This window comes from Zootermopsis nevadensis, unplaced genomic scaffold, assembly GCF_977971745.1.
Source record: "Zootermopsis nevadensis isolate Lab colony 2312 unplaced genomic scaffold, Znev_1.0 Znev_ptg000022l, whole genome shotgun sequence".
Classification (NCBI taxonomy): Eukaryota; Metazoa; Arthropoda; class Insecta; order Blattodea; family Termopsidae; genus Zootermopsis; species Zootermopsis nevadensis.
In genome coordinates this window covers 8,176,354-8,202,729 of record NW_028259154.1, presented here as the reverse complement: position 1 = coordinate 8,202,729, position 26,376 = coordinate 8,176,354, and the positions used below count along the sequence as shown (strand labels likewise).

Below are 26,376 nucleotides of genomic sequence, written 5' to 3'. Positions count from 1 at the left end.
AACCCTCATTATATTTCAACGCCTGTTTTTTATGTGAAAACATTATCTAATTTTCGGTCTTGAGGGACATGATAATGCCTGCAGTAATCTGACTCTGCAGTGTAATGAGGATGTGCTATGTCACCTTTAGTTTGACAAATAGAAGCCCTATATTATTGTGATGAATAATAAATATCATATTCCTTTAAATGTTGTTTCATCAATGTAGGATTTGAGGTTTTCACAGCAGTGAGTCTGAAGATTGCCATCTTCTGGGTTTTGTTTTCAAAATGTCTTCTGTTCTTCAAGTAACGGTGTAGAAACTGCATGTATAGCAACCTGCACTGATACATAGTGTATGATCCATTTCTTTTCTGTAAAACAGCATGTTTGTTATGGATGTAACTTGAATCATGGAGGTTGTGTAGCATCAGTTAGATGACTGACCAAAGGATAATGTTGACTGAGCAAGGAACAAAAATTCTTTTCCCAAAACAAAAAGTACTGTGGCAGTACAGCAATGTTATTGTGCTCATTTCCAGTCACAATGGGCTTCTTCTCATAAAGCTACCCAAAGACTTTATTAATATATTCAATGGGATGTTCAGTTTTGGAGAAAAAACATCATGCTGTAGGTGTGCATGTAACTAAGAACATAGAGGCTATCAGAGTTGTACAGGAATGAACCCCGAGAATATTGACAAGGAAACCTGCAGCATATTTAGTGATGTCTAGATGTTCCATGCAGACATGCATCGAGGTCATCATGTAAAGTGTCCATTGTTGCTGCCCAATTTTAAATAAAACCGGAATGTGTACCTATTGTCAGTAAAGTCCCTGGAGCTTATTAACCTACCAGTCATGAAGATGCATGTAGCTCCAGTCATTTTAGACCTTAGCACTAAATGGTGGTGAGAAGTCAACTTCTCACTCCATCTGCTTTACCTCCAGGGAAAGGACCCCTGAAAAAGTGGTAGGAAGGCTCCAGAGCCAGTGTGAACATGACACCTAAGAGAACATCAGGTTTTATGACAATCCAATCAGCGGTTCTCAAGTTGTTACATGTGGACAGTGAATAGCTGCATTTGTACAGTTTTTTTGCAAATGCACCTCAAGCATATCCAAGTAATAAATGTCATGTGGAGATCATATTATTTTGATGGATGATTGATAACTGTGTAACTTATCTTTTGTATCTTTCCAAAACATAAAATGCAGCAGCATTTGGAAAACAGCAGAGAGATAAATTACAATTAATGTATTATGAAAATATTAAATTTTTAAAACATGTGGAAGAACTACTACCTATCAGTTCCCTTTCATAGGGTGAAAATCCCTCAAAAATTTAGACTTAAAATCATTCTACAATTCAAGAGTTCAGAAATAAAATCTGAAACTGCAAGCTCCCTAACACAGCCAACTGAAACATGCCAGTCATTGAATTCACCCCCCCCTTTTTTGTATTTGCATTTGAATGGCTGCTTACTTTGCCTGGAATGGCAATTTATATTCAGAGTGATTCAGTTTTCCTGACATCTGTTCACATCATATTTATTTATAATTTGGGGAGGGGGGCATGTCATGGAATATGCAAAGCAGTTGTCCAGATGTACAGATTTAAAATGTTAATGCCCTCTGTTGATAAGTACTTGAAATATATAAGCTATGAAAATTATCAGAAGTCTATGTCAGTAAAAGTATATTCACTGTTTAAATTTTTTGTTTTGCTTCATTGGAATTCTCCATTTTTATAGGAACCAGTATGGAGAAAATCGAAAATGGATGGAAAGAAAAGGGATTTCATAGCTGGGTTTGTCATATTCATTTGCAACATTCTGTGTCTTGTATTTTAGATTGGTAGTGCATGAATATAACTTTCCACTGAATTGACACCAGATACTCCCTTATTCTTGTGATGCACATACCAGTAAATGTACATAAAACAGCATCTACTAAAATTTGTATTCAGTCAGAAGTACAACTGTAATTCCCACACATTCACTCTGAATGTTAGTACTGTGTCATTTCTTTGGCTTCTGACAGAAGAAGTGCCAGGAGGGAAAGGGTTTGTTAGAATATGCTCTACTCAACATTGCTCTCTCAAAAGAAGTCTTGTTTATGCACAATATGAGAGTGAGCATGTGTAACAGAGTGAACACCATTGCTTCAAATGTTATTTGATCAGTGAATATTTGTTTTCTCATCCCGCTGCATAAACCAAACAGTAATAAGCTGAGACAAAATCACTACCAAGGAGTGCAGACACCATTTAATCAGATGTGGACAGTAGGTACTAAATAAATGCTATCTGCAATTTAACTAATAATATCAAGCTCTCAAATACACAAATACAAATGTGTGGAAAAGAAAAAAGAATTTTATGCCTATTCTGTTGATTCCACTGATTTAATAAAAACTAATAAAATGCATGTGAAAAAGTGATTTAATAAAAACTAATAAAATGCATGTGAAAAAGTCAACACCAAAAATGAATATAAATGACCAAATATTAAAGTTACAGCGGAGGACCTTTTAAATATCTATTAATCCAACTTAAATGTTAAGAACACTGTTTCAGTTAGAGCTTTATAGTAGAGCTAGGGTATATGACACTATCAGTGAACAGTCTTCAGCATTTCATTCCAGACAATAAGAGTCTCTAAAACTCAAATCCTTCATTGCAAGCAATATGTTAACAACAGTCATTTCACTGCCATATACTATTCCGCCTGCTTTTTTGCCTTGCATTCAGATTCTAATTTTTCAGGTTTTCCAGCATGTTCTCTGCATCCTCTCATCACATTTTCATGTGTTATTTTCAGCTTTTCCTGCTGCAGTTTGAGTTCTTCCGTTGTGTCACGCATAAGAGTTGCCTTCTTCTCATGATACATTTTCTTCAGCTTCTCACGAGGAGGAATTGGTTTGATGTAGCCCCACTTCTTTAGATAATTGATTGATACAGTGGTGCCACCTATACAGACAATCATATTTAATGGTTAATATACTGATGCTAATGGTTTGAGACAATAGGTGAGTATAATCATGGGAATATTCTCTTTAGATACTACCAGTTTTCATATTACAGACATTCTGAAAAAACTTACAATGTCTGTGTTCCTTTAAATGTTTGAACTTTCACAATAAAGTGATGAGAAATTAAGCATTAATTATGCAATCTAGTGACATTTCAGTTCGTTAATTTCTGCATCAGTTATTACTACAACAGATAAATATAGATTTCATAAGGCAATTTACACATTTCATACCTTCTACAGAAAATACACACTTCAGCCTATTTTCATTTCTTGAGAAAATAAATTAGGCTTATTTAATCACCATACTGTCTGTATATATCCACCTTTCAACTTCTCAACCAGCTGAATGCTTTTCACAAAACTTCTATAAACCTATGAGGCCACCCTAACCTTGCAATTTTTAATTTCCTAGTCAGTAATAACATGGCAGAAGTGCTTTACATTTACATATTGCTGTTGTAATCCATGCAAATAAATATGAATTTCTTTGTCCTGTTGGTGTCAGATTAGAGAGCTCTTAAACACAATGCTACTGAGCTAGTCTATATGGGCACCTTGTAAGTGCTTTTTTCGAAAAGAAGATATCCTTGAAACCTTTAAACACATTCCGCAGTGAACAATAACTTAACATATTCACATCTAAATATTACCAACATTCACAGACTGGAAACAACACAATGAAACAAAAGGTTGTTTGCTTTCTTAGACAATATAGCAAAAAAAGTGTGATAACAGCAGTGGTAACCCAAAATGCAGCTTTTATAAGTCTGGTTTCAAAACTTATAGGGAGATGTTAGCTTTTGAATGGATAATAAGTGCTCTATAGGTCCTTCCATCCACTCACAATTAAAACTGCCTTTCAGAATTCTATATACTGCTAAGATTCAAGCTGACTCAGCGGAATGTAAGACAGCTTCAAACAAGTTTAACCTATACTCCATATTATGCTGGAAACCTTTTAACAGAACATATTTCCTTGTTATAATTCAGTCTGTGTAATAAAATAACTTTAGAATACACTGTATATTTGAAACTTTACATGCACCCTCATATTATTCAATGTCAATTGCCTTGCAAAATTCATATCTTATTTATGCTTACTAGATGTAACATAATGCAAATAGTTCACACAACTCAATGCAAACCATTACTGAATTCACATCTATTGGAGAAATATATAAATATGTTCTATATTTGCTTTATGTTTCCTACTACTACTACAAATATCTGTTGGTAACTAGTGTAACTAAGCAAAACATTGGACTATGGTGTGTGAAAAGAACAGTAACTGATCATCATATTGTAAAGACATTCCTAAATAATAATGAACAAAATATATAATGTACCTAAAGTGACTGTGTAGCGGATTGGAGTGGCAATTTTGTAAAGAGCATAAGATAGGGCGATGTAACCAGCACTTGAATCCCGGAGAGGATTGATTACCTTCTCACTGATACTCATACTCTCAAGCAGGGCAATAACATCAACTCCGCTGTAAAGAAACATATTCAGCATCAGATATACCTCAACCACAAGTGCACAATCTACTCTTTGGGAAAAACCTCTTTTACATTTCTTTCATCGTAAAAAACCTCTGTTCTCAGCTCTTTTACAGCTGCCCCTCACTGAACTGGAAAAATGTGTGAACCCTGCATGGATACATTGTCATTTCACTGTATACCTAACTACCCCCTTTCTGGTATTTCTTTAAGATGATTATAATAAGAATTCAACAGTAATGTGCATGCTGACATGCTTCATAAGACAAGTGGGCATTATGTAGCTTAATAAATAAGTTTATAAACAAAGAAACTGTACTTCTTAAATCATAAGAGAAATTACATTCATAACAAAGAAACAAAGATATTAAATTTCACAAATGATAAAAAATGTTTAATGTTGATTACTTCAATATTTCAGATTCTAGTAACAAGGCATAAACATCAGAGAAGGCTTTATGGAAGTGATCTAAATTAAGTAGCATCCATAATGCACATTGTTGGAATACATAAATGCTCCTCAATTTGGTATATCACTGGAAGAAGCCAATGTTCAAAGGGTAGATGACAATCAGCAAAGCTGTGATGGGAGCATGTTTCCCAATGAAGTTCTGACTCAACTTCTGTAGCACTCATGTATACAATATTTTGTGTTGACAAGTACATTTTAGTGTAAACCTTGTGCTTAATTTCTATTGTTTCCTCTTTCCTAATCTATTTAGCTTCCCTAGTTTCATACCTCTTTGCAAGATAGTAGAAACCTCCAAACCATCCGAGGGATGTAATCAGATGTACAGGCACCAACACATACCAGTAATCACGATACATCTGTTTAAACCTTTGCAGTAAAGACAGCTTCTCTGGTTTTGAAATACTAGGTTCTTCCACCTTACTTTGTTCAGGCTGCTTGTTCCCTTTTGTGGAAACATTTCGAGTAAATATGGAAGTCCTAAGCAACGACAATGACTGATACCCATGACATGATACTGCTGGAAAATTAATAAACTTCATCAGCAATGTTACACATTCTAAATGCTGACACTTTCGTCTTTGTTGATACGTTGTTAAACCACCTGTAACGAAATAAAATGCTTTACTGTCAAATGAAAGTAAAAGATAATGTGATAAACATAAATAATCAAATGATGCCCATAAATTTACCTTTGTTGGTATAATTACTTTGGGTTGACCGGTCTGCCGGTAGTAATTTATTATTTACTACATGGGATGCATAACACAACGATGATCTGAAGCTGCTTGGTTGTTTGATACGTGTCATTAACAAAATACACTTTGTTCCAACACACTGGTACTGAACTGTGGAGCTAAACATCGTAACTGCAATTCACTTTGTATACTAAATATGCCTACATCATAAGAGTCATCACAATTAAGACCCTAACTTATTGGAATTAATCTTGCAGGAAACATATTAAAATACAGGTTTATTTCTACCTGATCGCAAGTAGCTTATTCAAATTTCAATTACACAAATTAATACAACTTCTTCAGCAAAGACAATGTCTATTGTAATCAACAACGAGGACACTCAGTTCTACTATTTTGTGCTTGTCCAATCTTAACCTATGCTTCCTTTCTCTGATGTTTTATTGTGCGGCTCTGTTCTAAATTTAATTTCCCCGTATTGTATACAGCACGCATACAAAATATTCTCTCCGTGGATTTGTTTATGTAGAAATAGATTCTGCGCATTCGACTTGAACGCGTAATAATACAAAGAGAAAATGCATGATATTAATGTGGGACCTGAATGAAAATAGCCAATGTATAAGCAATTTCGAGCCACTGCTCATGGTTTTACCAAGTAATATTGAACGCGCTCCGCATTCAATGTGCAATGGCGTCCAGTGTCCAGTTGTTGCACAGCGCGATGAATGGGGTAAAGTTCATTTGTCTGTCTTATTTGATTCGTGGGAATTGGTAGCATTGGAAGTAGCGTTTATAGCGTAGGTTATCCGTGTTTTATAGGCATGCCGTTAATATTTATAGTTAATGTATGTAATTATTGTGATTCAGAATTAAACACGTAATTAACAATACTGTTGAAAACCAAAATTATTTTGGACTGGTCATGAAGCATGTAAATGTATTGAGAGATAGCAGTAAGCAGTTTTGGCACAACAAACTGTAATGTGGGTGTCAAATTTTGTTCCGATATGTGCTTATTGTTTGTGTTAATTTATCGAATGGTTTGAACAACTCATTTGTGCAAGAACTATCATGTCTGGGTCGAAAGTTGAATGCGATTCATTTAGTGTAAGGAATGATGCCCCCGTTGCAGATAAGGCTGGGACAATAGGAGATAACACAGGAGCGCATGAGGTAAGCTTCGTAGAAGCGAAACTTTTGGGGGGCATTTGCTGTGTAGTACTGTAGATGGTGATTCAGATAATAGTTCAGAAGAATATGTGAGAATATCACATTACTGTAACAGCTCTGCACTTGTTGCTAGACTGATGTAAACTAACCTAACATTATCAGTTACAACATTGTAGGCAGTCACAACCTGTTATGCACTTTCACCTAATAATATTCTGTTTTTCGGGTGTTAAGAAGTTTATATAGGTATGTCATTACAGTGGTACACATAAATAATCAAAATGTTAAAACGTTTCACAATGAATAAATTAGTTTAAAATAGTAAATGTAAATTACAGATGCTTACTAAGGAATTTAGGCCTGGCTTGCTGGTTGCTGTCAGACTACTATTTCCTGTTGAAGGGATAAGAGTCTAGAATTTGTTGATTTAATTTCCATTCACATTTTCAGTACATCCATAGTATTTTATGTTGTTATAAAAGATCTACTTACATTACTCGTTTGGCTGTTCATCAAAGGGGTATATACACTCGTAATCAGAGAAACCAGAGTTTGACTCTTTAAATGACATAGGCTCAATCCACAAAAGAAGAATCATCATCATTGTTAGGATTGGTTGTCATAATGTTATCTGTCACACCAGAAATCAATTATTGTATTCTTCCAGTTTTTTGGTGTGGTTCCAATTCTGTTCAGTATCTGAACATATCCAGCCTCAGTCATTTCATGCAAATGAGGTAGGCTCCACATATATTGTGATCTCTGATATACATTGTTACTTTAAACCATGCCAATTCAATTGGGTTGCGATTACAGTTGTATGGAGGCGGTCTGAGAGCCATGTGACAATATCTGTGCAGAGTCTTGTCAATTTTGTAGCATTTCTCTGGGTTTATTAATGTCTTTTAACAGATACAGTTCATATTTTCTCATGGAGTCATCAAATCTGATACCATGTGTTTGAAGCCATGAAATCATCCATGACTCATGGCTTATTTATTTGGAGGTTTGTCCACTTTTCTATTGTGGTAAGGTTCATTATCAAAAATTGCCACTGATTTCTCTGGCGAGTTGGATAGTAACATTTCTTTACCCCATTTCTTAAAACTGTTGTCATTCATCTAACTGGTAGTTATCACTTGCTATTTCAGCTTTGTAAATAAGTTCAGTATCCATGATGAACTTATCAGATCCTAGATATTATCTAATTAGCTAACTGGATGGCTTATGGAACCTGAAGGGTCATCACTGAATTAACCCTCTGCCAGTCCCTGTCCTGGGCCAACAAAATCCAATCGCCTTCAACTCCTATCTCCCCATAGATCCTGCTTGATATTTTTCTTCCATCTATGTCTAGATCTGCCCAGCAGTCTCTTCCCCGCAGGCTTCCTAACCAATACCTGGTGCACACCTCTTTCCCCATTCATGCGTGCCACATGCACTAACCATCTCATTCTTCTTGACTTAAGCATCCTGACAATATTAGGGGAGTACAAATTTTTAAGCTCATCATTATGCAATATTCTCCATACCCCATTGTCTTCTATCCTAGGCTTAGATGTCCTCCTCAACATCCTATTCTCAAACACCTGCAATCTATGTTTGTCCCTCACAGTGAGTGACCATGTTATACACCCATACAAAACAACAGGCAAAATTATTGTTTTGTATATTTTAATCTTCAGGTTTTTAGAAATCAGACAGGAAGACAGAATATTTTGAACTGAACAGTAGCAAGCATTTCCATCATGTAATTTTTTCAAATCAAATCTCTGTGTGTCAAAATTTTGCTTAATTCATCTACTTATTGAAAGCCTGTCTTTAACTTTTGCCACTACCAGATAATGGTCAGTGTCACAATCTGCTCCTCTGAATGACCTCACATCAGTTATACTTGTCTGCCTTCTATTATCTACCAAAACATGATCTATCTGATTGTGTGTGCTACCATCTGGATAAGTCCGAGTGTATTTGTGAATATCGCAATGTGAGATTGTACATACACAGTTATTAATGTTGCTTGTGTGATGGTCAGCATGTTTTAACTTCATCACTGTGTTAATTCTTAAGGTTTCTGTCTTTTGAAGTTTTTCGTAATAATTTTCCCTGTTGTTTTGTATGTGTGCAAAACATGGTCTCTCACTCTGAAGGAGGAACATAGATTGGTGTAAATAATTATAATTGTAAGTCATCTATCACTAATTACCACCACCACAAAGACAAGTATACCAGAGGTCAACTAAGTTAATTCTTATATCTAATGGACTACAGACAGTTATGTAAAAGTAAACTTTATGCACCTTCTTAAAGACATGTCAGTGATTTAGCACATTATGTTTTGAACCAGAATATACTGGACTGACTGAACTTTCTGTTAGACTTTCTGGCTGCTTTCTTCCTTGTCTGCTCCTCCATTGGTCAAGAACAGATCTCACTTTCTTCTCAGTATTCCACAGTAGAATTACAAGTGTAAATGCAAGTTACCCTTTGCCTTAGCACTTTAGCACAATGCAGACTGCTTTTGGATGTTGCATCATGTAGACTTGTAGAAATCAGCTGATGTTTCAGAGGTTTATTGCCTCCATCATCTCCATTTATATGATATTACACAGCACAATGTGCCAGAAGATAGTCATCTTCCTGCTTGTTCCTGCAAGAACCTGAAATCTCCTTTATCACAAAGCTATGTAGGTGTTGGGGGAGGATATCATAAGTCATCTAACCTCCAGAGTACTGTGAACTGTTACTGCAAAGGATCTATAGTAACAGTTATATAAAGTTGTATGTCTTAAAGAAATTCAAGGTAAGTATGATACTGTTCAGTTGTTTAATCCTGTACAGTGAGTGCAATAAGTTTTGCTGTTGCAGAACTTACGTATTTGTGTTGGATTATAGTTTTTGTTTAACTGGCATTCAGGTGAGCTGCATTGGATATTTGGTTTGGCAAACAATGCAGTTAAAGGGAATTTATCACACAATGGGGCATTCAGTCACTGTAACTCCCTTTTCATAATATTGCATAAACTGAATTATCCATTTCTGCTTTTATTATAGTCTCTTTAAACATGTAAAATGTATTTCATTGAGAAGCAAATTATTTCACAATGTCACCATATTTCATCACATTCACAGGATTAGATAGCGGCTGGAAGAAGTTTGAGATGTGTTTTATTTCTTCAGGATTCAGTTGGTAAGACAGGGGAAGGACCAAATAATACTTCTGTGCCATCAGACCTGTCCACAAGAGCAAGACATGAGGAATCCCAAGGTCATGGCTCTGTGGTGGCTACACATTATAATACTTTAGAAGAGAGGGGGCTTGCAGAGCGCTGCAAGAGTCGTATTTTCTACCTGAGAAATTTCAACAACTGGATCAAAAGCATGATGATTAGTTAGTATATCATTATGTATTTTAAAGACTAATCTTATATTAATAAGTACCTTGCGGGAAGAACATATCAGCTTACTTCCCTTTAAACACTTATCTCTGTATGCAGGGATTGCAGAAATTATACATTAATGATTGTTCAAATGACCATAGTTATCCCATCTGGTCTTGGAGTAAAGGTAGTTTTTAAGTTATTTATTTCTGTGCTTAATGTCCAGTAAACAGATAACATGCATATACATACAGTATCATATCAAGCATCCCAAAGTCCAGAAGGACTTAAACCCCCCCCCCCCCCCCCCCCCCCCCGTTGTTATTACAGTGACAGTTTCTCATGTTTAAAATTGATACTCCACTGTTCTTTTATTCACCATGTGTATTGGTGACATTCTCATCTGTCTTCTTATCAGTACTAGAAGGCAGCCTGCTTGTTTTCACTGTTTAGTCAGTGGATGGCATTAGTTATTGGCTTTTACACATTCTTTAGATGATGAAGATGATAGGTACCATCCCAAATTTTAGAGCTTTTTGTGTTTCTCACAACAAGCAAATTGTGATTGATCTGTGGAAATATGCTAAATAATTTACATGTGAAGAACCGAAATTCCATAATCTGAAAAGTTCTTAGTTCCAGTTTTTCCAGATAAGGGGTCTGGTTCTGTGTAGATGCAACACATAGATCCTAGTAAGCAAGTCTGAACAGTACATCATATTTATAAAGTACCTAGAAACACAATACAGTTACGTAAACTTATTTCATAGAATAGTTGACCGCATTTGTTAGGCATAGCCCCAGAGTTTAACGTGCTGTCCCTACTTGTGCTTATTAATATGCAGGAAAAATGCTGTGTACAAAATTTGCAGGTATGTTAATTACCAGTAAATATGAAACCAAATACAAATTTCACATGTTTGACATGCTGTTTTCAGGTGTACAAAAAATGTCACTGTTCACATCTGAAGTTTGCAAACCACTATGCTGGTGTTGTGGATGGTAGAGAATTAAAACTTATGGTAGGGTAGTCCAGTGGCTTGATTTCCATGCCAATAAATCTATAATTTGGTTTATAGCAAGGGGCAGACACACTCATGGACATGATTTGTTTATTTTATATGTGATCCATTTAACAGCACTCTTTGTTACTTAGACTGTATAACATCAAATGGTGTATAATGTGAATAATGAATTGGAAAGTAGTTGTGGCCTAATGTAAGGTACTGTCATGTCATGTCATTTTATTTTCCTGGAGGGATTGACGAAAACCATGTAAATTATCAGTCAGAGTAGCCAGTCTCTGGGCTGAGATTTTAACACAGTACTTTTCAAATACAAAGCAGGAGTACTAACCACTCAGTCATTACATTCAATATCACAGTCATGAAGTACAACAAAAGGGAGTAAGGGAGGAAGTTTGCTAAAAGTATGGTATAACATATTGTAACACTTTATAATTTGACCATCTATCATTCATCAGTGCACACAGCACATATGACAAATATTAGAGTTGTAGGAGTTTTACTAGAGGCTAGTAGACAGGTGGGGCTAGAAGTAAATTCAGAAAAAACTAAGTACATGTTAGTATCTCATCGTCAGCAGATAGGCGGGCAGAATTATCTTAGGGTGGTTAATTAATCCTTTGAAGGTGTTACAAAGTTCAAATATTTGGGAACAACAGTAACAAATCAAAATGATACTCATGAGGAGTTAGGCGGAGACTAAATTCCGGAAATGCTTGCTACTTCTCAGTTCAAAATATTTTATCTTCCCATCTGATTTCTAAGAACCTGAAAATTAAAGTATACAAAACAATAATTTTGCCTGTTGTTTTATATGGGTGCAAAACACGGTCTCTCACTCAGAGGGAGGAACACAGCTTGCAGGTGTTTGAGAATAAGGTGTTGAGAAGACGATGGGGCATGGAGAAAACTGCATAATGATGAGCTTAAACATCCGTACTTCCCCAGTATTGTCAGGGTGATTAAGTCGAGAAGAATGAGATGGGTGGGACAAGAGGTGTGCACCGGGTATTGGTTGGGAAGCCTGAGGGGAAGAGACCGCTGGGGAGTCCTAAACGTAGATGGGAGGATAATGTCAGGCGGGATCTATAGGAGATAGGAGTTGAAGGAGACTGGATTTTGTGTTGGCCCAGGACAGGGTCCGGTGGAGGGCTTTGGTTAATTCAGTGATGAACCTTCGGATTCGGTAAGCCATCTAGTTAGTTAGTTAGTTATTAGAGTTGTGGGAAGGTTGCAGAAATTTTATTCTGCTTCCCCCCCCCCCCTTATTTACCCCACTTTTCCAAAACCTTCTGTCTACACCATCCTCACCGTCCTTGCTTTACCCAAACTTCACATCTCCAGCAGTGTTGCAAACACGCTGATGAATCATGTTACAATGTAAGTAGAAAAACGTGATTAAGCAGAGGATTTTTTGAGAAACTAGTAACCACTCAGCTTGTCAAGAAATTCCCCAAGTGACCACTGCCGTATTCACAAGAGCCTGGCTCTGGACCTTACCCTGAACCAGATGAATCCAGTCCACATTCTCACACTGTAGATGAACTGAAGTACATATAACCAGAGAATGTAAGCAAATACACATTTTTACATGTCTTGGATTATAATGAAACATGAACAAATATTTATGTATGTACATCAAAGATTTATTTAACTCAATTATTTAAAATTTTCCCCTCCCTCTCCCATCCAATGCTTTATTCCTGAATTTTATTTTTGTTCATATCATCTTCCTTGGATCCCCTATGTTCCACATGTTTCAAGGATTTAACTACACACCTGATAAATCAGTTGACAACCACATTTGAATTACCATGGAATTCAAGTGTTGTATTACAGTGGGGAAACTTGTCCTAATATCCCAAGGCTATATTTCTATCCTCATGTTCCAATAAATTATGTGATCATTATTCTTGTTTATACATAACACCTTCATTGAAGTGCAGTAATCACTGCAACAAATTTGAATATCCATACAAACAATATATACCCCTTGGAAAATATACCTAAATCCTGAAGGTATAAATCTTAATTATCTGCAACTTGAATTAGTGTCACACTTATTGTTATTTCTCGTGAAAGTCAATTTTAAAAATTTTATAAAAATGAAATTGCAGATGAGTACCTTAGCAAATCATGGCAAGGCAAACCTCGTGGTGCACCAATGCGAGTACTTGACATGTGCTGTGGGAAAGGAGGTGATTTGCTCAAGTGGCGGAGGGGAAACATCACCCACTTAGTGTGTGCTGATATCGCAGAAGTTTCAGTTGAGCAGTGTCAGGTCCGTTACAATGACTTGCAGAATAGGAGCAAGAATGAACGAGGTTTTGCTCCTGTCTTCACAGCAGAATTCATTTCTGCTGATTGTACCAAGGTTGGTGCTTGTTTTGTTAGTAAGCTGCTTTTCATATTCTAGAATTTCAGGTTGCTTTCTAATCTGTTGGAAATACTGATGGCTCTTATTTTTATTCCTCAGAAAACTTATGTATGTAAATAGTGGTTGTGGATGCAGTTGAATGCACAATATGAAGGCCCTTGCTTAATGTCAGTTACAACTTAACATGGTACACCCTTTTATAACAGGCTAGGCTGTGGGAACTGAGTCGTGACAGTATAGTCACTGCATTTTATGTGAAGGAAATTTTGCTATGAAAATTTAGCTCATTTTAAGGTTAAATTTAGAGAGGCAGTTTGATTTGATTAATATGTTGAGAGTTGTTTATAACAAGTGCATCTTTACTGACTGAACATTTTAGCAAACTGACCAACTATGGTGGGCATCATAAATAATTAATCCTTTAAAGCCTGACTATGTTTCAATGTACCACCTGCTGTAACATTAAAAGCTCTGCATTTTACCAGCAAAATCTATGAATATTAGAATATTGTTTACTTAAACAATGTTTACCTATTGTTGTTATTATTATATGTAATGGAACTTTTTTGGGGAGGGGGTTTGTTGGAATTTAATATTTAAATGTCATTTGGATGAGGTTTGTGCTAAAGGTGGTTAAGGGACTTACCTTTCCCGTACATTTTTGTATATCATGCAAGTTTTATTTGTAACCTGCCAATTATGTATCCAATGTGTCAGAATGCAGGGAATATTGTCACAGTGAATTCCAATGGACTTCGGAGTGAGTTAAATGTATTGTTCACACTAACAGTTGTCAAAAAAAAGTTTTAGTTTGTATTGGTCATGTCGTTGGTGCTCAATAAGAAAGACTTATGTCAATGGATATTACATTTTGCTTAAAGTCTTTCCACCATACACCAAAGATTACTTTCTGCTTTGCATGAACTAGTAATAAAACTTTCTCCAAAACGAGCTAATTCTACGGAAGAGTTGTATATGACGTTAAATATGAATCTAGGTAAAACCTACAAGTTTTTATTAAAAATGATCTCATGAGTATTGAACAAAACAGAAAATACATTTTATGGCCTAATCATGTTTACTAAATCTACTACTTTTTTTAACATCAGAAGAATCGAAGTAATTTTAAAATCACATAGAAATAATCTGGAATGTTGTGAATGGCGGTGATATGCAGGAAGTTTGTCATACTGTTCTGCACAATTCAAATTTCATGAAAATGAAAATGTAAATTTGAGGAGTTGAAAATGAGTTTTCATAACATCTGTATTGTATATAATATTATATTGACTTACTTGACTGATGGTGTTTTTTACTCCCAGGTACGACTTCGGGAGAGGTACAAAGATCCATCCATGGAACTTGATCTTGTGAGTTGCCAATTCTCATTCCACTACTGTTTTGAGAGCCTGCCACAAGCAGAGAACATGGTACGCAATGCTGCAGAGTGTTTGCGTCCGGGTGGTTATTTTATTGGGACTATTCCTGATGCCTATGAAATTATGTGAGTACATATTGAACGAAAGTACTTTAAATCTCATACCATAAGTAATCCCAAATGAGAAAGAACTGCTAAGTATAATGTAGACTTTTAACCTGAGAATCACTGATCCAATTTAAGGTTTTGGTGTAAACATGATAAATGCCTGTACAACATATTTTGAACTGCATTCGTATTTGTGTAGTGATGAGACATGCTCTAAGACAGTTACATCTAGATTTATATGATTTTACCATCAACCTCATGTATTCTTATATAGATAGATAGATAGTTAGTTCCTGTAACTCCTAAGTGGAGCATAGAGCCTCCTTTCGGAGGTTTCATAGTCTTTAAAGTGTGCATTAAGAGTAGTGAGTGATTAGCCCACTGACTCTGCACAAATTCTACTCACTCCTGATTTGACTGCCAGAGCCATCTAGCAGTGAAGCAGTAAATCAGGAGAGACTTGGGTGAGAAATGGTCGCTGAATTTTTGCTTACAAAACATCTTGTGTCATGCTCGCAAGGTTCTTTTACATGCCGTAAATCTACAACATGGAACCGCTGGCTTTACTTCCCCCCCGAAGGAAGTTGTTGACCTTGGCTGGGATTGAACCCGCGAACCTTGGGTCCAGTGGCGAGCATGCTACCACTAGTCCACCAAGGGTGACGTATTCTTATATGGAGGGCTCAATTTTTCTTCATATATGTTTAGAACTCTATAAACCCAAATTTTAAGACCATACCATTTTTTATAATTCAGAATATGTGAATTTTCATACTGATCCTTGTATTATCCAGCATTTATACTCATCAACCAATACGTCACTCATCCTTTAACACTGAATACTACACATATATGGGGTGCTACCCAAAAGTTCAGGGAATTCGCCCATACAAAATTGCATATCATAACTCCTAGTTTTCACCGTCTCCTTCGAAGTAGTCCCCTTGGGCATGGTTACAACGATCCCAGCATTTTTTCCATGATTCCATGCATCCCTGGAAGTCTTCAAGTGTGAGTGTTTTAAGCACCTCCTGCGATTCTACCTGGATCTCCACAATTGTATCAAAACGACGGCCTGTCAATCAAAATTTTATTTTGGGGAACAGGTCGCAGGGGGCGAGGTCAGGCAAATAGAGTGGGTAGGGAATCACTGTCGTGTTTTTGGAAGCCAAAAACTGCCGAACAACGAGCGATGTGTGGGCGGGCGCATTGTCGTGGTGGAGAACCCAGTTGTTGTTCTCCCACTTTTCCGGACGTTTGCACCTAATGCTCTGCCGTAGCCACTTCAAAACTTCACAATAGAACTTCTTGTTGACAGTTTGACCAGGGAGGGCAAATTTACGATGTTTTCCGGAGTTGTATTTGTCAATGGTCGTCCTAAACGCTCATCTTTGTCGACAGACGTTCATCCACCCATAAAGTATTTGTACCACAAAAAAGTTTTACTTTGAGTCATAGCATTCTCACCAAATGCTTCCACAAGCATGCGGTGGGTTTCTACAGCAGTTTTTTTAAGCTTAAAGCAAAATTTGATGCAGGTTCTTTGCTCCTTAAACTCTGCCATTTATGCAGGTTTAAAAAATCGTCAAACCACTACAACACAACGTTACAAAAATGCACGAGACTCAAGAATGTGGCCTCTTGCCTTCACGGCTGTTGGCACACTAATTCACAAAGGGAACTGTTCGCCCCATCTAGCGGCGGCAGGCCATTCCACAACTGGTTCGCGCGTGGAATTCAAATTCCCCGAACTTTTAGGTAGCACCTCGTATATAGAAATGTACCCATTTCCATGCCATCAGTGCTAAGCTCTCTTATAGAAGCATTTGACATGCAGATTTCCTAATCATGTGAATATTCAGCTCAGACTGTTCAGATTACCAAAGTAACTTGTCAGTTGGCAGTGGTAAATGTGGCAGACATAAATAGTGACAGTGTTAAAGCTGTATTGCTGTAAGAAAACCCATGACCTTGAGTGTTCAGTAATTTAAAATGTAGTGTGTTACATTGTCACATACTGCAGCTGTGTATGCAAAGCCAAATGCCATGTCCAAACTTAACAGCAGTTTATCTATAATGTTTATAGCAATACAGTGATGACAGTGAAAGAAACATCTACAAGCTGTCTCAATTATATTTACAATCATAAGCCAAGACAAGAGTAAGATACTGACATTGCAATACAGTAATACAAAAATACCTAAAGTAGCAAAAAAACTAAACATAGGGCATTAGAAGAGCTTATAAATATTCAGCATACAAAGTGTTAACTGATCCAAATTGTGTTTGGTGTGTTTTCCAAATTTGTTTTGCAAAAATGTTTGACTCAGGATTGCATTGTTTGAATTGAATTAACTGCAACTAAAATGCAACTTGCTCATGAACAAGTGCTAAGAGGCAGAGGTCAAGAGTCTTCATATAGAAGCAGAAATCGAAGCATTACTGAGTGCCAGGGCTGCCCATATGTTGAACTCAGTAGAATGAGATACATTGTCAAGTCCATTTCAGTATTGAACTGAAAAGAATTAAGACTCTGAATCTTTAACATTTCTGGTTATATTAAGACTGAAATACTTAGCATCATTTTATTTATATGTTTATTTTTGTCCTCAGGAACAGGCAACAGAACACAGGTGGTACTTTTGGAAATGAAATTTATAAAGTGGAATTCCAGTGTGACATGAAACCACCATTGCCTCTCTTTGGAGCAAAGTACAACTTCCACTTGGAGGGGGTGGTGGATTGCCCAGAGTTTCTAGTGCACTTTCCTACGCTTGTCAAGTAAGTGGATACTTATTGCTGAATGTTGTCTTGCTTCATCTTTGAGCAATCTCTGACGTAATCATAGGGAGGATACTGTCGTTAAATAGGAAGTGGTTGTTCCACTCTCACTTAAGTCTGCCCCACTTTAAGACCAACTTCATCATCATGCATTGTGCTTTTTTCACTAATAAGGGTCTGATGACCTTGTTATGACAGTACAACTATAGTGGAATAAATGTCATTACCTAATTCCAGAAGATTTTTTCATGAAAGTATAAGAAAATGTCACTACAAAAATGTTGTTTAATCTAATTTTCTTTTTTACAGACAGCCCTGTATATGCTACTTGTTAAACTATCTTAAAGCCGTTTAATGAATAAACTGATTATTCTCTACCTTCCATCTCTTTCCAGTTTGTCATTCATGTTCATCATGTGCATCTTGCATGTAATGTGCTTAGTATTTATTGGTGAAAAGTGATTGATCAAAAGCTGTATAGCAAAATAAAATGCACATTCTGTGTCCAGTAACACTTTTCTGTAAATTGTAATGGTTTTCAAGATGCCATAGTAATTCATACCTTGTGTCATATCATAACTCAAGTACTGTTGGAGTGATTTTTATTAAATTATACATGTTGAGGTTCTTGCATATCTGTTTTACATTTCTCATAAAAGTATATCAAGAGTTAACATTGATAAATTGAATATCTAGAAGAAAGAACAGAATGAGCACAACAGAATTGTTACTGATATATTCATTTCTTATAAACTTATCTCTCTTAGTCCAGAATGTGATTTATTCCCATCTGCTTGTTTAAGGTTGGCAGAGAAGTATGGACTCCAGCTAATAGCCAAGGAGCATTTTGGTGACTATTATCAGAAAGTAAAGGAAGAGGGACGGTCACTCCTGGGGAAGATGCAAGCTCTTGAGGTACTGCTCTTTATTTTCACATTTTTAGTATGAATTTCGGGTCTTGAGAAAACAGTACATTTGGTTTAGGGCGGTATCGCACTAGGATGCCTACGGGAGGCCATGGCACAGCTGCCAGCATCTCGGCCAAACTCAGTGTATTAATTTAGTAGTCATATATAGCACCTGGCATCCATCTGGCAGCGCTTCCAACTTGGCATTGCTGCCAACCAAGATGCCAAGTGCTAATGCTACTGGCATCGTTGCCACGGCCAAGGCCAAATCAACATCACACGACAGTCTGAGGCCAGTCCATTGACGTCCGTGCGATGTGCTTGTGTGTATTTCTATTTCTTTCAAACATGGACAATTTCGACACCGAAAGATTGATAATTGAAATTCATTCCTGACCATCAGTATGGGATTCATCTGCTATTGAATACGCAAACCGGGACTTGAAAAAAAGAAACTGGGAAGAACTTGTGGGAATATTTGGAGGAGGAGATTTATCTACAATAGAAAAGAAAAAAATAGGTAAGAAGTGTTTCTATGGCTTTATTTGTGGGGCTGCTTTCCAATATGGCAACTTGATTTGTAAGTTTTTTTGTTCTTTTTGTTTAACAATCTATATGTCACCACTTTAACAGTGTATGTAATAATGAAAAATAATAATATAATAAGAATGTAATTCTGTTCACGATTGCAAAAGTTGTATGTACAGAAATAACTCCTATCTGCATTTTCAATCTGAAGTGCATTAATAAGTTTATTATTAAGTAATGATCGCTGTTCCACTTCTTAATTGCTATTTGTTCAGGGAGACGCGCCTTTAATGCAAATTTAAAAAAAGTGTTGTGGTTCGCGATCTTGTCTCTTACCATGATATAAAGCTAATATGCTCAATGTTGTTCAAAAACTAGAAAGTCGGGTTACCAAATTGGAAAGTACAGCATTATTTGTTGTTACACTGCATAAACATAATATATGAAAAAGAGTTACATAGTGATTTAAAATTATATTTTGCCATGTCAATTTATCATCCTATCCTGCCATGGCAAAGGATTATCATTGACAAAATAATTTGCAAATTCGTCACGAATAGTAAGTGCTGACTTTCCCCCTCTAGACAAATCTCTGCCCATTTCCATGTCACTTTGAAAGCCTGTTACTTGTAGAGTATCATCATACTTATAACCCTCTCTTGAAAGTACAAAATTGTGCAGGACACAGCAAGTCTTCACAATTTTTATTGCCAAAGGTTTTCTGTTTCTTTTTTAACTTTTGTTTCCTACGCCGCACTACGCAATTACTGCTATTACCTCTTCAACATCCATCTTGAAACTGCTGTTCGCTCGACTGGCGTCGAAAAGCTGGCAGCTTGTCTGGCGTATTTTTCTGGCAGCTGGGCACCATGGCATTGCTGTTGGTGTCGCTGCCATGGCATCCTAGTGCGATACCGCCCTAACAGTATTCATGTGGCACAGGATTGGTACCAGTAACATACAATATGGCAATGAAGCTTTGAGGTCATAGAAAGTGGCAGTTTTCTTGGCCAGGTGAATGACTGTTACTTCCCAAGGACTACTCTTGGAGTTAATTGGTATCCTATCTCATGCCCCTAGCTTTCTATGGTGAGGTTCCATGCTAAATATTGTAGGAATTTGCAATTGTTTGGAACAAGTGTGGACTTTTGTGCTTGCTTTTCCCATGTGTAACCTCGCATAAAACCATGAAGTCATATTTGCAAAACCATGGTTCTGAGTCCACATTTAGCTGAAGAATGTGCTCTTTACTGACCATAATCTTCATAACCGCTTTGATATTGGAGGTAGACAAGGTCCTATTTTGTGGCTGCCCTCTGCTCAGAAGTGATTCATTTTCTATTGCTGGGTGAGAAAAGGGAAGAAGAAAGGACCATTACTTGATGCATTAAAAACGTTTTAATTATGTCTTGTTTGGGTACAAGTTACAAAGTTTACTTTTGTGCACTTTACATGGGTATACTAATACAAAAGAGTTTGTCCTGGGGACTGGTACTCAGTTTAAGAAACAGGATCACTGGACATAGAATCTGCTTAATGGGTGCTTCAGTCTCAGAAATGGATTCCATCACTTCGTCAGCCAAACAAATGCCAATGAGATCTTGGGCTCCAGCTACACACATCCTTTTTTATAGTTCAGAAGATTTAACAACTTGGTGTGAGTTCACTGTGTTTCATGAGCATACCCGTGTTATAAGGTAATAACTTCTTGTATCCTTTTCTGTACTACATGGAGCATAGGGGCCTCCTTGTGGAGGTTTGTGATTTATTTTTAGACATTTGGTAGGGACTTCTTGGATGAGTGATCAGCCCACTGCAAGGCCTCTACGAAATATATGGGTGAGAAATGGCAGCTGAATTTTGCTTACGAAACGTATCGATCATGCTCATAAGGTTCTTTTACTTGCTGTAAAAATATGGCATGGGACCGGTAGCTTTATTTTCCCTCTGAAGGAAGTTGTGTTACACATTTTTATCGCCCTTAAAAATTCATTGACCTCGGCAGGGTTTGAACCTGCAAACCTTAGGTCCCGTGTCAAGCACACTACCACTAGACCACCAAGGGCAACATAATAATAATTTAATCACATATTTTAACTGTTCAAGCTGTGAGCCCATATATGATCTTGCAGTGTTTGAATGTTTCAGTTGGTAATACCTTGAGTACTCACTTGCTAAATGCAGCCTCAGAAAAATTGTAATTGCTGTGCTGTTGTAGTAAAATTGAACTGGCTAGCATTAGCCCTCAAAATATTGTAGCTTCCACTGGTCAAGTATGAAGTCTCATATAAGAGGTATACAGGATCTTTTATGACCTTCAAATCAGCTTCTTGGTGGAATTCAATATGGCACTGCCTCGTACATCACACTGTCCAGAAATGTGTTAGATTGGATGTTTTGAAACAATCTAGTAATGAAGTAATGTGTGAAAGTAACATTGGTAGTGAGATAGATCCTGTAAATTCTGAATCTGATGATAGTTTTGCTTGTTATATAACAACAAACATAATTATAATGAATTACATTTCTGATTATTCCCAACATCATTTGTAAGTTTTATGAATTCTGTTTAGTAGTTTCTAAAATATGTAAAAGTGAAATATTATTTTTAAATATACTTCTACAAGGTATTTTTAAATGCTGTCACAGTGTCTACAGCTTGAATCTTCCATAAGTAACTTAAGGGAGATGAGAAGACCTCATCATCATTGCTTTTCTGTTTACATTTATGCTATTATAAGCACTTTTTGTATAAGGCTTTTTTCCTCTTGTTTTGCAGACATACCCTCCCTTCCATGAAGCACCATTGCTAGGACATGTTCCAGATGATTATGAACATGTGCAGCAGTACATGCAGAAATCCACAGGACATCGGAAAGTTGGAACTTTGTCTAAATCTGAGTGGGAGGCAGCATGTAAGTACCAGTAGTTCTGTTGCTGTATTTAGTGCATGCATATTTTCTCAGATTGTTTATTCATGTAGTAACAGAGAAGGCTTTTTCTAGCTTTTTATTGCTTTATTTAGCATGTTCAGTGGATAAATAGCAGCTTCCAGTTTGTTTTTGGGTCATTTACTGCATCTGTTTTAAATGAAGTGGGGTACTATCACACCATCTGAAAATCAGGCACCACTTCACCAATCCATACTTTATTGAACAATGATGCACATAAACGGTAAATGAAAGCCAACAAATTCTGATGACAGTTGTCACATTGTTACTTGGTTTGTATAGTTTTGCAAAAACCCTGCACATGACTGCTTGTGTGGACAAGTTGTGAAAGATGAAGATGATTCCTAATTGAACAACTTCATAAAAAGTCATAAAACACTTATGAAGAGGAAAAAGCTTGAATTTCAAAGAGTGTGCCAATGTAAGAACATATATGTTGTATTTTTGTGTAAAGGGTTAGTGCTCCATATGCTTGCAATTGGTGATGAAATGGTGGCAAAATAAGTCTTTTGCTGAACCCAGTCAAATTTGAACATACACGTATTCTTGTTCTGCATTATTTTGCAATAATAAAAATATTAATTCAAATAGATATCTATATTCCATTTTAGATTGAGTGATTCTTTGTAACTGCTTGCCGTTCAGATACTATTGTTGGGCTGCCATCATTTGAAACTTCAACCAGACTTCATGGTGCCTGAAATCTCATCTGCTGCCTGTGTTTTTTATATTAGGTCTGCAGTTTTACAGAATTTAACCTTATTTTGTCCCCATTCATCATGCTCTTTCCTGAGCCTGTAGGACCGCATTTTTAAGTGGCCTTTTAACTCTTATATTATCGCTGTGTAAAATGCACACACATTTCGAAAATCTTACATATTTTGGAATTAACAATTTATATCAACATAAAACTTTGTCAGCTTGCTTACAAGACTCTGAGGATTATGTTTTGGCATTTACCCCCAAGTTGTGCATTATGTTTGAACCTCATCACCTATTTCCTTATGATAATCCAAAAATCATCCTAAGCTGCACAGTGGAAGGTCATATTGTTTGCACTTGTATTATGTTTGTTTGCCACATCCTGAAGGTGCCCATGTTTTTCTTTGCATACACAATCCACAAATCTTTGCCTGCCCCATAATTTTTCTAAGCAGTGATACTGTTCCTATCTGCAAACTTCTCTTCCTATCTGTACGCTTACACAATGTGTAAGTTCTGATCAGTTGCTGCACTAAATTTTTCTGGTAGGTCAGCTGCCTATTGCTATGAGCAGCATGGGATGGTTTGCTTGTCATGTAATATAAGATGAAACTATTCACAGAATGAAACACATATTTCCACCACTTTTTAGATGAACACCTCACTTCATAGTATTCATGTAACTGATCACTGAGGTCCACTCCTCCTATGTTACGTAGAAGATCAAGGATTCTGATATATATATATATCAAAATTCCAATATAAGCATCAATCTCTTCTACATGGTTTCTTCCCGTTTGAAATCATTTACATACAAATTTCTTCATGTGAAAGCAGCAGATCTGTTTGTTTCATATGCTGCCATCTCAAAAAAGGATCAGTCTTTTTTATCATATCAAGCAGGTAGATTATGAGATGGACCTTGTACATTCTTGAAAGGATCTGGGTCTTCATATTCAAAGTCATGTCCCATTGCAGGTCACTTTTTTGTTGTGTGTGTAAGACAGAATAATTTTCCTATCTTGCACTGTTTCAACTTCTTCCTCTCTTTCACTGTAAGTGCCAGAATAGGATTCAGAACTTGAAGCCATGACCTTGATCTCAACACTTAGATTACAGCTGAGATGAGCTAAGCAAAACCAAGAATAAAGATGCTATGAGTTTACATTGATGTCAGTGTTATTGTTTGTTAATTAATTATTGCCTCACTGCTGCATCCTAAGCAGGAACAATGTATTGAAAGGTAACAGCGGCAACCACATTCAAGTGAACTCAAATCTTCTTGTCACTGGATGGCATCAAAGTGCATTTTGTCATGGAGAGTGTTCAGGCCAGCATGGCAATTTGAGTGAATATTCTACAGCACCATGCCCAGCAATGGGTTAAGTTGTTGTTTATACACACACATACAAGACTGAAGCCATAGTGTTGCTTCCATTTCTGATGTTTGTATAGTGACCATGTTTTACTTTCTGTGAAATAATGTTCATAATGAGCTTCATGGTTCAAAAAGGAAAGCCTGCAGTCCCATGTCATAGGTTTACAGCACATAAAAGAACCTTATGAGCATGAACGAGATGTTTTGCAAGCAAAATACAGCAGCCATTTCTCACCCAAGTCTCTCCTGATTCTCTACTAGATGCTCTAGCAGACTAATCAGGATTGAGTATAAATTCTGCAGAGGCAGTAAGCTTGTCATTCACTACTACTCACAAATGCACACTTCAAAGACTAGGAAACCTCCCACATGGGAGGAGGCCAAGGCCCGATGGGATGTAGTGCCTTTGGATGGATGGTTCAAAACTTGTCATAGGGGACACAGCATACATCTTCTTGTATAGATGCCCCCCCAACAGGTCTAGAAAGAGGACTTGCTTGTTTATGTTGGATACAGACCTGTTTTGTGCAAGGTTGTTCACTCAGCTAGTTGTGATATATCAGTTTTATTTTTCAGCTCTGTACTTGGTGTTTGCATTTCAAAAAGATAAGACATGGCGCCGTGCTGAAGAGAGATCTGAGTGTGGGGACAGGCGTGAAGCTACCAAGAAGCAGGTGTCAGAGGATGTCAGTGACAGCAGTGTGTCAAAACATCTCATATCTGCAGATCCAACAGTGGGAGGTGATGGGGAGAATTTGTGAAAACAAAATACTGAGATACCAAGTGTTGAGTGACATGAAAGCCACAAGTCATAACACAACATGCAGTATTTTAATTTTCACCCTTTATATTTCCACTGTCTGGGTAACTGACAGTTTAGTTGCCTTCTGCCTCTGAACTACAGTTCTGCTTTATGATATATTACAAATATGTCATAACTTTCCAATTTAATTTTAGTGGTTTGGACTGTATGGTACTGTTTTTACAGCATGCAATTCAGAGTATTGGATTTTCAAACTGCCATACATGACTGATGTGTTGATCTTGGCAGATGATGTTTCTTTAGTCTGATGAATGATGAGCCAACTTTTCTTCTGTGTTCAAGTGAATGATGCAGCTTAGAGGTAAAAACTGTGTGTAAATAAGTGAGAAAAGACTTCACCACAAACAGTGTTAAGATGGAAGATAGAGTGGCAGACACTTGATGTGGTTCTGGTCTGTAATCTCATCTGTATTTCTTTTGAGTTTTTAACTGATCATTCCTCATATACATGTAGTTGTCTCACTAAGTTTTTATTCCAATATTTTTCAGTTGAACTATACCTTATTATATTAAAATAACTGCCAATATACTGTTAAACTTTGAATACTAAATGTGTTAAATGGAATTTCTTTTTCCTCCCCCTTGTTTTATTTATCTCTTGTGAAAAAAAGATGTAGCCTCATTGAACTTTATTCAGTAATGCCTTTATACACTTTTGACAATTTCCTACAAAGATTATATGTTTCACTTAATTTTCTTAAGTTGATTATTATAATAGTGATACTCTTTAATTTATTACTGGTTAGTGATACAAATAAAATATTTGTAGACTTCAGTAGTGTCATATTTCCTTTCTCTGTACAATAAAAACATTATGCTGAGTGAGAATGTGGTTATACAAAGTAACTGCTGGTAGGTGTATCTGCCAACAATAGTTGTGGTACATAATTCTGCCTGTAGGTGGCTCTGCCACCAAAATGTTAAACACAGTTGTCCTGTGTGATATTGTGGTAGAAGTGCATTAATAATGAATATATTAGGAGAACATTGACAAAAATTGTGCAAATATAAGTACCAAGAATGATATTATGAGGTTTTGTTTGCAAATATAAATGACATTTAGAATTGGTGCAGGTTTTATCAGCATGTGACTATTACGAATGGAGCTCAGGTAGAATGCTGGTGAGCTACTTGATATCAGGAAGAAGTTATTTAATATGCTGAATAAAATGTGTTTGATGAAA

General features: G+C 36.6%; 2 protein-coding genes across 7 annotated transcripts; one reads left to right on the top strand and one right to left on the bottom strand.

Annotated features, from left to right (window-relative positions):
- Window positions 1-2,222: 2,222 nt before the first annotated feature.
- LOC110831151 (mitochondrial inner membrane scaffold 1) lies at window positions 2,223-6,392 on the bottom strand. Of its 4 annotated transcripts, none has more exons than XM_022066832.2 (5): window positions 6,336-6,392; window positions 5,675-5,838; window positions 5,253-5,586; window positions 4,361-4,506; window positions 2,223-2,950 (listed from the first exon to the last, which is right to left on the bottom strand). In XM_022066832.2, exons 1-5 carry the CDS (start codon window positions 6,359-6,361, stop codon window positions 2,700-2,702), a joined length of 921 nt encoding a protein of 306 aa, XP_021922524.1. In that variant the 5' UTR covers window positions 6,362-6,392; the 3' UTR covers window positions 2,223-2,699. The 4 variants fall into 4 exon arrangements, with proteins under 4 accessions (XP_021922524.1, XP_087210171.1, XP_087210172.1 ...); XM_087354045.1 differs by having other exon boundaries at window positions 5,253-5,604; window positions 6,336-6,390; XM_087354046.1 differs by lacking the exon at window positions 6,336-6,392 and adding an exon at window positions 5,969-6,226 and having other exon boundaries at window positions 5,253-5,604.
- Window positions 6,293-26,376, top strand: Rnmt (RNA guanine-7 methyltransferase). 3 transcript variants are annotated; one of them, XM_022066818.2, is made up of 8 exons: window positions 6,293-6,413; window positions 10,034-10,244; window positions 13,376-13,632; window positions 14,958-15,139; window positions 17,735-17,902; window positions 18,706-18,817; window positions 22,118-22,253; window positions 24,946-26,376. In XM_022066818.2, exons 1-8 carry the CDS (start codon window positions 6,372-6,374, stop codon window positions 25,128-25,130), a joined length of 1,293 nt encoding a protein of 430 aa, XP_021922510.1. In that variant the 5' UTR covers window positions 6,293-6,371; the 3' UTR covers window positions 25,131-26,376. The 3 variants fall into 3 exon arrangements, with proteins under 3 accessions (XP_021922510.1, XP_087210168.1, XP_021922501.1); XM_087354042.1 differs by having other exon boundaries at window positions 6,354-6,480; XM_022066809.2 differs by lacking the exon at window positions 6,293-6,413 and adding an exon at window positions 6,487-6,856.